At 29.5% G+C, this 14,388-nt stretch overlaps 2 protein-coding genes across 2 annotated transcripts; one reads left to right on the top strand and one right to left on the bottom strand.

Annotated features, from left to right (window-relative positions):
• The first annotated feature begins 2,982 nt into the window (after window positions 1-2,982).
• On the top strand, window positions 2,983-3,918 carry LOC125825242 (uncharacterized). The gene has a single exon (XM_049504593.1). It carries the CDS (start codon window positions 3,050-3,052, stop codon window positions 3,899-3,901), a length of 852 nt encoding a protein of 283 aa, XP_049360550.1. The 5' UTR covers window positions 2,983-3,049; the 3' UTR covers window positions 3,902-3,918.
• Window positions 3,919-6,223: 2,305 nt separating this feature from the next.
• On the bottom strand, window positions 6,224-10,559 carry LOC125825377 (alpha carbonic anhydrase 1, chloroplastic; the record flags this gene model as incomplete). Its single annotated transcript, XM_049504724.1, has 6 exons — window positions 6,224-6,361; window positions 7,124-7,303; window positions 7,867-7,969; window positions 8,117-8,223; window positions 8,345-8,565; window positions 10,466-10,559. Coding segments are annotated over 6 exons (840 nt in total), but the record flags the coding sequence as incomplete, so codon positions are not given.
• Window positions 10,560-14,388: the final 3,829 nt, after the last annotated feature.

Raw genomic sequence — 14,388 nt, 5'->3', positions numbered from 1 at the left:
ATTGGGTTTATTGGTCACAACCTCCAAGTTTTATGATGTCAAATATTAAATTCATTAGAAAAATCAATTTTATTTTCTTTCAATTCTTTGGCTAGAGGCTAGAATTTTAAAATAATTGACATTTACTTAAACCTAATTCCACTAAAAAGTACTTCTGGGGTGGGGACATTCGGTATTCGGTTCGAGATTATCAAATTTTGGGTTCAGTAATTTGATAATTGATAGTTAAAAATAGATATCAAATATCAAATTTTAAATTTCGATTCTATAATTTGGTAATCGATAAATTAAATTTTGATTTGGTATGATATTCGGTAATACCGTATTGAAGTTGTAGCCGATTGTATTACAAAGTTGATTCTATTTTTCGAATCATTTCTATTTTTTTATGTGGATGGACGATATAATAGAAGATCACTAAGTAAGAAGAGATCAAGATAAATAAATTGATACAACTAAAAGACATGTATTTGAATTGTTTATGTTCATTCTTTAACTTTCTTCTTTAAACTTGTACTAATGAGTAACATACATGTTGATACATGATCTTCATTAAGTAAATATTTCGGTATTCTGGAAATACCAAATACCAAATGTTACTGATGTCTTATACCGAATTCAAACCCGAATACCATAATTCTAAAATTCTACTCCCGAATATCATATCAATACCCAATTACCAAATACCAAATTACCAAAAATTTCGATTTGATTTTCTATATTTTATGTCCACCGTACTTCTAACACGCCAAATTTGGTACCTACCAGAAGTCATGCATATCTGATTATTGTATTTAATTAATCTAATCAATTGCTAATAATTAAATTATTGATTGCTGGCTTTTGTTTTGAATTATTATATTATGATTGGGGAGGGGGGATGAAGAATAAAGAGAAAGAAATTCACTTGGGAAAAAAATTAAAATGGCTTAACATACAAATCGATGCTTCTAATATAATGGAGCTATTTAGTAAAGTCGACCATTTAATTTCACAAATTTTCAGTTTCTAGTTAGTCCAAAATAATTTTTTGAATATTTCTAACTTAAAGACGTTTCTCATTTGTCTTGACGTGAATATACATCATATTTACGTGGAAGAAACTAGTGATGTATATTCACGTCAAAAAGTAGTAATGACAAACACAAAAAAAAACAATTAGATACTTAAAAACTTAACAAGTTATTGACATTTGAACTAAAGATTTCTTAAATCATTTACAAATATTGTAATACACTAAAATTAAAAAAAATACTTAATTTCATGAATTTTCAATTTCTAGTTAGTCCAAAACAATTTTTGGAATATTTCTAACTTATCGTGTTTCTCATTTGTACTAACGTGATTAATACATCAAATTCACGTGGAAGAAAATAGTGAGTCGTCACTATCATCTTTTCAATAAAATATCAAACCAAAACCTAAAAGGCTACTCTCCATCGAGGGAAGAGGTGCACCACCATCAACTCCTTCGTTGTTTGCTAGTCAACACCTCCTCACAATTCATCATGAAACTATGTAAAAAAATCTCTATCTTTAATTTATTGTTAGTTCAATAGTTGAAGCTTCGTATACCTACTTTTACAATTTTAAGATTTGTGGATCTTCATGTACTTTACAATTTGCGATAGAACAATCAATCTAGGTAGCGATCTTATAAACATCTTCTAGTGTGAGATTTTTTTTTATTTGCATTTTCTCCTTTAGTCAAAGTTTTTAAAATAAAATTTAAGTGTGGAATTTAATCTCGTTCTTAAGTAAATAGAGGAATGAGCTCCAAATATAGCTATCTTATATTTCATAACATGTTGTTCGAATTCCTAAAAATATTTGTGAATCCAGATTCACACTCTCCAAATGCATGATTCAAATGTCTTACAACCAAATCAATCAAACATATGTTACATACATATGAACAACAATAAACGATATTTTCAAAAACACGTGTTTCGAGCAATTAGAAATACTAATTTAGAAAATCATAAAGTTTAAAGTTCGAGTGTACAAAACTTAGATACAAAAGCCAATTATAGTATTAAAGCCTAATAATAATAATAATAACGACTTTACAAAATTTAGGTACAAAAGTCAATTGTGGTATTAAAGCCTAATAATAATAATAACAATAACAATTTTCATCAATTACTCAAAAAGTAGTAAAGACAAACACAAAAAAAACAACTTGATAATTTAAAAAAACTTAACAAGTTATTTGAACTAATTAAAGATCTCTTAAATTATTTACAAATATTGTAATACACTAAATTTAAAAATATTTGTCCCTCTTATAACTAACTTCACTTTTCTTTTCTTTTTTGCCATGAATAAAAAATACAATCTTAAAATTCAGCACAAATAAAAAATATTCTAAAGTGCCCCACAGATTCATAGTAAACAATGTACAAAAAAAGTTCATCAAATCATTTGACTTATCTCAAAAAGTAACAAAAAAGAAGTTTTGGAAGTTTCCCTTTGGTTCACTTTCATTTTGGCAAAAATGAATTTCACCTTCTAGAAAAAGAATCCCATTAGTCCATTGTTTATTACTAGTATATTATACCCTATTTATTTTCGTTTCTTTGAGTTGAGGATCTATCTAACGTAACTCTTCAATGTTGTAAAAATAAGGATAAAATTTACGTATATATCTTAATTAGACTAGAATGGATAGCATTGTTGTTGTTTTTCGAAATTTTAATCATGTAAAGTTTGATCATTATTTTAAATATGTTTTTGTCATTAAGATAAGAAAAGTCGCAATAACAATAATAACTATGATTCAATTCTATCAAGTTGAAATATATATATATATATCATTTTTCATTTAAACTCATTTTATATTATCATAATTATACGAGAATTATAAATTATAATTTTTTTTAGGACGAAGGAGTATATTATAAGATATAAAAATAAATCAATTTCAATTTTTAAAATTTATGTATAAATATCTACTTTCGTATACTCAAATCGCCCAAGGATTTCTACCTTTCACATTTATATTTTCTCTCTCTATATACTTCTTCTTCTTTCTCTCTCTCTCTCTAGAATGCCTCAAGTTGATTTGGAAACTCTAGTTTCGGCCTGTGCCGGCGGCGGAAGTGACCGGAAAGTTGCATGTGAGACTTTGGCTGACAGCGACGACGGCGAAAAACGTGTGAAAGACGATGAGAAGCAATCGGAACATCCGCCTGATTTTCCGCCGGAATCGTTCTGGCTTTCGAAAGATGCTGAGTTCGATTGGTTCGATCGGAACGCCTTTTTGGACCGTAAACAGTCTACGAAAGGTATCGGTCCAGGTTCAAATTCGAGTTCGCAGAGATTTTCGTCGACTTTGAAAAGTAAGGCTTCGATTATTGGATTTCCGAAGACTAGTTACGTCGATTCGAAACGGAGAACATGTAAACCGGCGAACATTAGGCTTTTTCCGGCGAAAAGGTCTGAATCCACGTTGAAATCGGCTTCGGGTACGGAACCGTCGTCACCGAAGGTATCTTGTATGGGAAGAGTAAGATCGAAACGTAGATCACGAAGCCGACGATCATCGGAGAAATCAAAAAAATGTGAAAAAAATTCGCTCGAGAGATCACGAAGCAACAATGGAGAGAAACGCAAATCCGGATTCTGTTCACGATTACTATCAATATTCCGATCTAATCGGAGTAACAAAAAGCCGGCAAGTTCCAGTACTGATAAAACGCTAGGTTCAAAGTCGACGACGGAGCCGATAAAACCGCTGAGAAAAAGCAAAAGTGTGAGTGTAGGGAAAACTCGCGGAGGAGCTCCGGTTAGTGTTGAACCGGTTTTTTCTGAACCGGCTGGTTTAGGGGGGATGAAACGGTTCTCTTCCGGCCGGCGATCGGAATCATGGGGAGGCGATGAAATCAACGCAGTTGTTTAAGTGGGTCCCAATGAAAGTTGTAAAATACCAAAGCACGAAAAGTCTTGATGGTAGTTGGAATTTTGGCAGGAAAATTTCACGGCTTTGGTTCACCTATTCGGTTAAATTTCGAGGTAAAAAAAATGTTTTTGGAATTTATTTTTCTTTTTTATAAAAATGTTTTTTCCTTTTTATTTTTATTTTTGACCTTTTCAATAATAGAATGATGATGAATAGGTTTTTTTTTTATATATATATATATATTGTAAATATATTTTGGTTTTGGAGTGAAGGTTTGTAAATTTATACTATTTTCTATTAGTTTAGAATATTATAATGAAAATGATTTGGAAATAATGTTTTTGCTCTTTTATTATCTAGTGTAGTATTTTTTTTTCCGATTAATTTGAGAATCATAAGATTTCACGTACAGATCTTAGTTTAATTTTTTTATATATTTATTTTAGCTTTGATGGATTTATTATCTGATATTTATTATTGGTGATAAATGATTAAATGTAATGTATGTATCGTGAAATAGTAGATTTATGCTATCTGATATCTATTGTTGGGTGATAAGATGTGATATATATCTCGTAAAATTAATAGATTTGCGGGGTGAGTTAGATTTTTGTTTATATTAAAAAGTTCACTAAAGAGTAAAATGTGTCTTACTAGAGGCGATTTTATTTGTTAAATGTGAATACAAACAAAGATAAGATATTATGGTTGATACAACAAGGACTCCACTACTAATATTGGATTTCTTTGGTGGAAAATATTACACTTTTCTTTATATAATAATAATCATGGTGTTTTATTTAGTTTCTTGTTAATTTTTTATTTTGCTTATCACTTGTGTTTGTTTATTTATGGTTTGGTCACCGTCTTATTTTGTTGTTGTTATTGTTCGTTTTTAATATATATTGACTATTGTTTTTTACTTTGTGTATTATTTTATTGTTATTAGTCGTTACTTTTCTTTTAAATTGAGGGTTTATTGAAATAATTTCTCTGTTTCTACGAAGTAGACAATGGAAAATCTGTGTGTACAATATTTTATCTTTTCAAACCCTAGTTGTTGAGTTACATTGGTCATATTATTGTTGTAATCATGGTCTTCTATAGGGTCTTTTCAAACCCTAGTTCTTCGGTATTTAGTTTGGAATTTCTGAATTTCGGGTTCGATAATTCGGTAATTGATAGTTAAAAGTAGATATCAAATATTAAAATTTTATGATTTGATTCGGTAATTTGATAATCGGTAAATCAAATTTTGGTTGGATGTGGAATTCGGTAATACCATATTGAAGTTGTAACCAATTGTATTACAAAATTCATACTATTGCGTTAATTATTTCTATTTTTCTATGTCGAGGTACAATATAATAAAAGATCAACAAATAAGAAGAAATTTTTAAAAAAACAATTTGACACAACTAAAAGATATATGTATGAGTTGTTTATGTTTAGTCTTTAACTTTAATTCATTTTGAATTTGTACTAATGAGTAAGGAACCTATTAATATATGATCTTCATTAAGGAAATAATTCGATATTCAGAAAATACCGAATATCAAATGGTACTAATATCTCATACCAAATCCAAACTCGAATACTATAATTCTAAATTTTACTTCCAAATACCAATCGAATTACTGAATACCAAAACTATAAAAAAAATTAATTGAAAAAAACTAGAAGTCTAAACAATGGGATTACAGCAAATTGGGAGGAATCATACAGACTGTCGAGGCAGAATTGTGGACTTTGCACATGAAGTTTGCTTCCACGACGGTCTATTTATTATTTTTAGAAAATAGAACGAAATAATTTTCTAGTCTTTTATAAAAAAAATAATTATTTGTATATATAAAAAAATTTCTATTATTATTATTATTATTATTATATGTGATTAAAAGATCTTGCTTCCTAGAAAAAACTAGCTAAGTAAAAGACAACAATTTAGTCGTACATGCTTTTGACATTTAAATGGGTTGATTAATTAGTGTGAAAAGTGAAAAGCTTTTGAGATAGTTGAAAACAAATTAATTGCTTCATTTTTAAGATGGAGAATCAATTAGTCAAATTGTGCGACTTATTAGAAGTGCTTTTGGAAAGAATGTTAGTGATCAAATAAATATGTTATTCTTAACAAGATGTGATATTATTCGTCTGTTCTAAACTTTTAAGCCAAGCTTGCACAATTTTCATTACTATAACTCAAAGGTCAATTTTCAAGATTCAATATGTGTCACCCACATCATCGAAATATTCTTTTCTTTTTTCAAAGGAGTCTTTTATTATGGGGGAATATTTGTACACATTTATTTGTCTTCCATTTAATTAAGGGGTGGGTTGGGCTTCATACATCTGAATTTGTCTTCCATTTAAGGGTTGAGTTGGTCTTGCATTTCTCTTGCATGTTGGATCCAATGGAGCTCTCAATTCTTCTACTTGTTCTCTTGATATTGATCTCACCTATAATATTCACAATTTTAAAAAAATAAAAATATTCATCATTTCATTTAACTATTAAATCTCATACTACTTTCATGCTCAATCAGACCCACTCCGCATGACCCGGTCCCGCATAATTTTTTTAATATTTTCTTTTCTAGTTAAGTTTAATAAAAAAATAAAATTCATTTTTTCAATAAGTTGTATTAATTTAATAGGATAGTGACTTACAATTTTATTTTTTAGAGGTCAATTGGGAAACATGTAAGAAATTGAATTATTTTTTATTGAACCATTTTCATTTACTATCTTGAATATTTTAGTAGCTTTAAAGAAATTATCTTAATTAATAATGCTCTATCACTCTTGTAACAAGTAAAAAATTAAAATTAAGTTTACCCATATAAAATCACATATACCTGCAATCCACCCCTCCCCGCATTAGTTTTAAAAAAACCCACTTCAACCCACCCCACAACCTTAAACCCGCCCCACCCCACCCCACCCCACCCCACCCCGCATCCGCTCCGCCCCATTGTCATCCCTAATGGTGTTGACGTGTTGTTTAGTAATCAGTGAAGTGAGTTGACAACTATGAGGTCTCAGGTTCAAATTTCAACCTAGGCAAAAATAGTAGGTGATTCCAGAGTTACCTGGTGCATGTATTGATCAAAGACATTAGGTACACGTAGAATTAATCAAGATACGTGCATGTAGCATTCATATAAACCAACACATTAAACTAAAATACAACAAGAAAATAAAGGAGAAAGATTTGCATACCTTGCCAAGAATGTACCAAGAGACAATTTCAGAGCATGGTGGAGTTGTTAAAGAACCAGCGTAAGAGTAATATTTGTGAGAATGTTTCCTTATTTCATGTGTATCAATTATTCCAAGCTGCACTTGTGTTTCTTTATGTGTTGCTACATCCCTTGCTAGCTCATTCAGTTTGTTTTGAAGCTGATCAACATTAAAAAAAATAAAAAATTACAACATTTTAGATGACAGTATTGGAGTCAGAATTTTAGTTAAAAGAAATTCAAAACATAAAGATTTTTCTTTTTTTTTGGTTAACATTTGATACAATCGACGACTTGTACACCAAAATTATAAAGAAGTAAACATATAAGAACTCTTAATTAGTTGTGTCGAGGAGACATTATAATTTTTGGGGATGGAGATTTATTTGAACCCTCTTGCGCTTCAAGCTATGACACTGATAAATGAATCTAAAATTTAAATTTTATAGATTCAAGATTATACACAACACATTTGATTTACTTATCAAGTTCGAAGTCTATTTTATATATATTTTATATATATGTGTGTGAGAGAGATCTGAACTAAAATCACTGAGTTTGAATGAACCAATAACATTAACAATACGTTCTCCATTGGTTAATGTCTAGTCATTGATAATTAAATTTCAAGTACCACCAAAAAGTTGTGATCAGGCCGGGCAAATTTATTTCCATCCTTATTAGAAGTCTCGAGTTTGAGCTCTAAAAATAAAGTGATAATACCTTGGTCATTAGGGGATCAGGATGGCCCAAATGGAAGAGGATTGATAAAACTGCTATAGTATTGTCTTGAGCAAAATGAACTAGATGAAGCTCTGCTGCATATCTGAAAAATAAAATAAAAAATATTATTAAATAAATAATACATTTTTTTTTCAATTAGAAAAACACATTTAATTCATTATAATGATAAAAAAATATATATATTATTTTATTAAATAAATATACAAATGAAAGAAAAGAGTAATCATACCGATTGCCATCAATTGTATGTTCAGAAGGGGAATGCCAATGCATTTGCTTAAGGTTGTAAGTTTTACCATCCACAATTAAACTTCCTGCATTTTCACCATATTTTATCTGCAAATATTGGTAATTATTAATTAATCTCATGAAAATTTAATAATAATGGAAAAAATATGTAAGTAATGTGATTGGCAAAAAGTAAATTTGGAGGATAAAAAAGAATAAGAAAACTAACCCCAACATTAAAGCCATTATCAACCAAAGTAGCAACTTCAGAATGATTATATTGCATAATCAAGGGCTTTAACTTCTTGTTAACAGCACAATTATGACTAATTATGTTAATTGGGGACTGTGATTTGCCATTTGAGCAGACTGAATATGTTGGGCTCAACCTTCCCCAACCATTTGGGCCTACTGGGCCTGTGTAACCAAATTTGACTCCCAAAGCATCACCTAACCCAAAAAGAGTTTAAGTTAGGAGCAAATAACACAAATTCTAGTAGTTTAGGGCTTAGTACAGTGCCTTCAGTTTAGTTTTAGAAATTACCTTCGGTATCACATTAACTTCTTCAAATACATCTATCTGGCGCACTTAGATACATGTATCTTGGATATGTGCAAGTCAAATTAGGTTTCAGATACAATATATCCAAGTGTGATTTACATGTGTCTGTGATGCACATCTCTCTCTCTCTCTATTTGATAATGTATTTGGTATCAAAGACACATGCATTTAATGTGATTCACATGTATTTGATATACACTAACTCTCTTGCTCGCTTCTCTCCTCTCTAGCTCGTCTCTAGCTCGCCTCTCTCCCTATGTATATGTATTTCAGAATGTATTTTGTATCCTTGATATACATAACTGACTTGATGTCTGAATGAATGGTATATTTGACTTGAAATATGGTACAAAATTGTTAATTAGTGATATTATATGTAATTATTTCAAATTGATGAGTGGATTAGTATTTATGATAGAAATGTTTTTGTAATTAGCTGATTTTTAAAAAAAAGTTATATATTATACAAAAGCATTCACCAGTTGTCCCTATTTTAGACAACTATTTAGTTAATGATCCTCTTTTTTAATTTTGTTTTTCAGCTCATGGGTCTTTTAAACAATGATCTAATTTTTTTTTATGCAAACTGAAAAATATTAGACCACTATAGTTTTTTTTATAAGTAAATGTAATCGTTAGAGGAAGGTCTACTGTTTTGCTTGTAAGGTTGAGAAATCCGAATCTAACATTCAGTTTAGTGTAATTTCCTAAGATTTATCTTTGCACAACTTTTAAAAATAGAAAATAAATCTAAATTGGAGCCTAAAAAGAGAATATTTGCATAAATCATAATCGAGAAAAAAGTTATATAGTAGTATAACTTTTTTTCTACATCAGTCAAGTAATAATATCTATAACTACAAGTAAGTCTCCTTAACTACTGTGATTTCTAATCTTAAAAATAAAATAAATTATCTGCTATAACAAGTAAAAATGATCGGATAATGCAATTCTTGGAATCATAGTATAAAAATCGCAAGAACTTTAGACAACTAAAAAGTATGACCATGATGTTTTGTTCTTTTAAAAGCATATTCTCATCACAAAATACAAATACGTCAAAGATTTTTCAATAATTAAAGCAAAGCTTCAAACTAGGATGGTTATATTGCGTATACTTTTTATTTTTATATTAATTGTTTAATATTTGAAATTCAGTACCTCGATTAATTTTGATTTAAGGGAGGAGGCACTTCTTATTAGAGGTTTCAATTTACATGATTCGAACTCCATCGAGACGTTTAGTTAAGAATGGGCAATTGAGAATTTAGGATTCAATATTTTAACCATGTTAAGTTATAGGGTTTTAAAACATGTTAGTTTGTATATGTTAAATGGATTTCTTAAGGCAAATGCAAAGTTTAGACTAAAGTTTATCCGCTTTGCCAAACCCGTAAACCAAACTTTACATCGGTCCCGAGGAAATTCATCTATCACACTTGCTATACATGGTCCCAAAGCCACTTAATGTTGTTTTGTCATTCGATGTTCAATATCCGTATTGGAGTTCGACTAATTTAAATTTACATATTGTAGGGCCCATTTTTGGGACAACGCTCCCAACATAATTTTTCTATATAAAAACTTGAGCCCGAGACCTTAAATGAAAGATAGAAAGATTACAATTCTCAATCATCCCACTATAACACATATCGGTAGAATCTTACCATTGAAATTTTAGAATTATATTTTGATATTTAATTAATATTTATTGTACGTATTAGCTTCGCAACATGAAAAACATTGAATTCAGTTGAAACCGCAAAAAGGAAAGATGAGTAGACTTACCAAATGCAGTAGAAATTAGATTGAGTAGAAGAACTACACATATATTGATCACCCAAACTGAAATTCCACCAATATCAGCCATTGCTGTTCCAAAATAAAATAAAATAAAAATCAATATCAATTTTCTTGAAAACCCAAAAATCAAGAATTTGAATGAAACAACAAATTTTGAAAAACAATTTGTATTATTGATGACTTACAGAGGATGTCTGAAGCAAAGACAACTCAATGTCTGAGAAGTTTTTTTTTAAAATTTTTTGTTGGAACATTAACTCAATTTTTGTCCTTTATTTATAAGCTTTTTGAACAAACCTTTTTACTATATAATATCAGCAGTTGTCCATTATTTGCTTTTGCTTTTTTTGTTTGAGGATATAGTTCTTTTCTAATTTAACAAGTAAAAAAGTATTTTGTTTTTTTTTTTAAAAATATTGATGGTGTATATAATTTAAACTCATATAATTATGTATTCTGAATTTTATATCACGCGTGAGAATTTCGCTTAATGACTTTATTTGTTCACTTTAATTTTACATGGACATGAATTCTTGTTGTGCCTTAGTTACTAATCGTGACCATCAAAAGAGATAATTTTTTTCATTTTTAATCAAAGATTCCAGATTTGAATTTGAAAATGAAGGCGCTTTTGATAGGAAATTTTTATTTTACCAAGTGAGACATTCCATTACGAGTCTAAATTATCAAGCCCCAATGTGGGTGGAAAACCAAAAAAAAATGTCACTAAATTGTGGGATTTTGTTTTTTTATTTAAAAACAATTTATTTAACTTTGTTGTACTATATGTTTTGAACTTTTTATCTTTTATAATATGGTTCATATGTGATACGTAAAAACTGTGCAATATCTTAACTCTTTAATTTTTGTTGTCATATTTAGATCTCATAATGGAAGACATTCACTAAGAGTAGAATCTCATTTAAGAATTTTAGTGGAGAGGTTTCTTTGTTCTTAATCAAAATTTTTGAAGATAAGTCCAAAAAATATAATTATTTTTAATAGAAAATACTGTAAATTCAAATTAATTGATCTTCAAAACAGATAACCGTAATATGAGGGTCATCAAACCAATGTAGGCATCACAATTTTCAAGGAATATTAGGAAATTATTGAGAGGTGCATTAATCATTACTATGATATATTGTTAGAAGGAATATAAATATTGTGAATTTTTTAGAATAGTAATATTTATTTTCTGAAAATGTGTTATCCCGTGACCTGTTTGAGCCAGTAAATTTTGTAATGACATATTTTTGGATAAATGAAATATTTTATTATTGTCATTGAGACAAACATTTTAAAAAAATGCATATGTTACCCCAATTGGTAATAATTAATATTGAATTTTTGACGTATATATATTCCCTATAAATATGTTTTAACAAGTTGTAACATGTAATTTATTTTATTGTATTTTAGGTTATCGATTCCATTTTTATGGAATGTATAGATAAACTAGTTGTAACAAAATTTTATTAATATTGTTATTCACTAAATAATCTTGTTATTATTTAATTTCGATATATTATTTGAAGATTTTTATTTTAGAAAAGAAATTGTATCAACCTAGCAAACAAAACAAGTAGCTGAGACAAAGCAAGCAACACCCTAGATTAGGAGGAGCAAGTCCCTATCAGAAAAAGTTATTGGGTGCTAGTGTTTTTCAGCTGATTGTTATGTTAATTGTATTTTCTTGTGATGATTCTATTGAGAGAATACGTATAATTATTTTTTTGTAAGCTTGATCTACTTGATCAAAAGGTACAATAGGATCTTTAATCTGAAGAAAAAGAATAAATACCTGATCTATAATTCGTTATAGTCTCGTAATAATTTATACCCAATCAAACGACCCCTGAAAAAAGAGTATGATTACATGTATATGATGAGTTGATTCTTGAAGATTATTTTAGAACTGAAAGGCCAAAATGTAAATTGGCCATAGGAAAAGAAAGAAGAAGAAACTAGAAACTAATTAGGGGTTAGTGAATTATTCCAATTTTTCTTTCTTCTTGTTTTCCCCTTAAGTGGATGGTGACATCCACAAATTATATCTTTGTTGGAGAAGCCACTGTTAATTTAGAGGTCACTAATATCTCAAAAAGGTAGAACATTCCACTACATAAAAAAGTTGTGGTATGGAGAAGACCTAAAGGGATTGGATTTGACAAGTCATAGACACAATTTCTTTATCATCTATTTTTCTTTGATCAAATTCCTATCGAAAAGTCGAGGTATTCTATTCAAAAGTGATTTCATTCACACAAGACTTAACTTCGAGATCTCTAACTAAGAATAAAGCGATATACTTATCACATCACTATGAATGATATTATCAACTTATTTCCTATGACATTAGATAACACAAACGAAATCTATTTTGTTTCAAAGTGTCTTAAACTAATTTCACTAGTAATATTGTTTACACATAATTACCAAAATTTTAAGAATTCAGATTAATTTAACTATCCAAGATAACTTTGATTGATATTTTCATTACCAAAATTAACTTTACAACTGATCTTTTAACGTTTACTTCTAAAACAACTAGTAACATAACACAAAATTAACTTAACATTTTTACTCTAACCCGATGATCACCCTCTTTACCTCCACGAAGTAAGGGTAAGGTCTGCATATACTCTACCCTCTTCACATTTCACCGAATACGTTGACGTTGTTGTTGTTGTTTATGTAGCCAATGATGTCAAATAAAACAGGACAAAGAGAGAGTATACATATTTATTTCTTTTAGAAGAATATACAACCAGCAACCTCCCTGGTGGTAGATCCAAATTTTAGTTTCCAGCAATGCCACTTATATAACTTTATTAAACTTTTAGAAAGTCTCAACCATATTTGGCAATTGGACGAGAAGAGGCCAAGATTTTCCAGCTTGAATCTTGTTTCTTGTGACAATTACAAACAATGCACCAACTAGTGACTACAAGTTTATTATGTATACATACAATTAGTCACGAGGAACCAAAGTTCTAAATAAAAAAAATAACTTTTGGGTCTGTCTGACCTTATTTATTTTTCAACTAGGGGGCAAATAATCCTAAGATGAATATGGATCATAACTTAATTCGACCGATAGGTTTTAGAGTCAAGCACACCAAATGCGTGTGATAACTAGAAATTCATAATTATATAGAGTCTCTAGTTTCCTATAGAAAGTATGTGGTTTAATAGTTTCAAGATTTAGGCAGCTCACATACCAAATATTTGGGCAATCATGGCTTATAGACAAAACAAAAAGAAATCACCAAGAATTTTTTGTCATCAACTAGTGGATCAATAGTGATCTACCCTGAATTTTTGTCATCAACTAGTGGTTCAATATGCCTAAGAGATCCAGATAATAATGCAAGAAACTCAAAGTGACTAAGAGAATCCTAGAACAAACAAGAAAAGAACAAAGTAATGACAAAAATGATATCATAATCAGCCTGATCAGTCAGAAAGCAAAATGTAGGGCCAGAAGGATTCAAAATAAGCATATAATGCAAGCACTAAAAGCCATATTCTTTATCTTATAGCTACTCAAAGTGCAAGAACCATATCTTACCAAAAGATCACTATGCTTCAAAGTAGCAGAGTCTATGAATTGTGAAAGTGGAGGAAGCCTGTCACTGGACCACAGAACATGCTAATACCCAACTTCCACAATAAATGGCTACTATTGATTTCTTTTCTTCTGAGCTTCAAAAAGACATTAGGAATTCCCAATCAAATTTGATACTCCATGGGTCCTAATTTAGGTGGTATTGTGTGACTGGTTACGGCGTTTAAAGAAAGAAAGGACTTTAGAAACTTATGGTCCAAAACAAGCCATAAACATCTGTGTGACTATTACTAATCACTTTAAGAGTAAAATGACAAGTTTAAAGTTAAATTGTTTC

Source organism: Solanum verrucosum, unplaced genomic scaffold, assembly GCF_900185275.1.
Source record: "Solanum verrucosum unplaced genomic scaffold, falcon-dt-bn FXZP01000125.1, whole genome shotgun sequence".
NCBI lineage: Eukaryota > Viridiplantae > Streptophyta > Magnoliopsida > Solanales > Solanaceae > Solanum > Solanum verrucosum.
The sequence above is the reverse complement of the archived record's forward strand: the minus strand, read 5'-3'. Positions and strand labels throughout refer to the sequence as shown.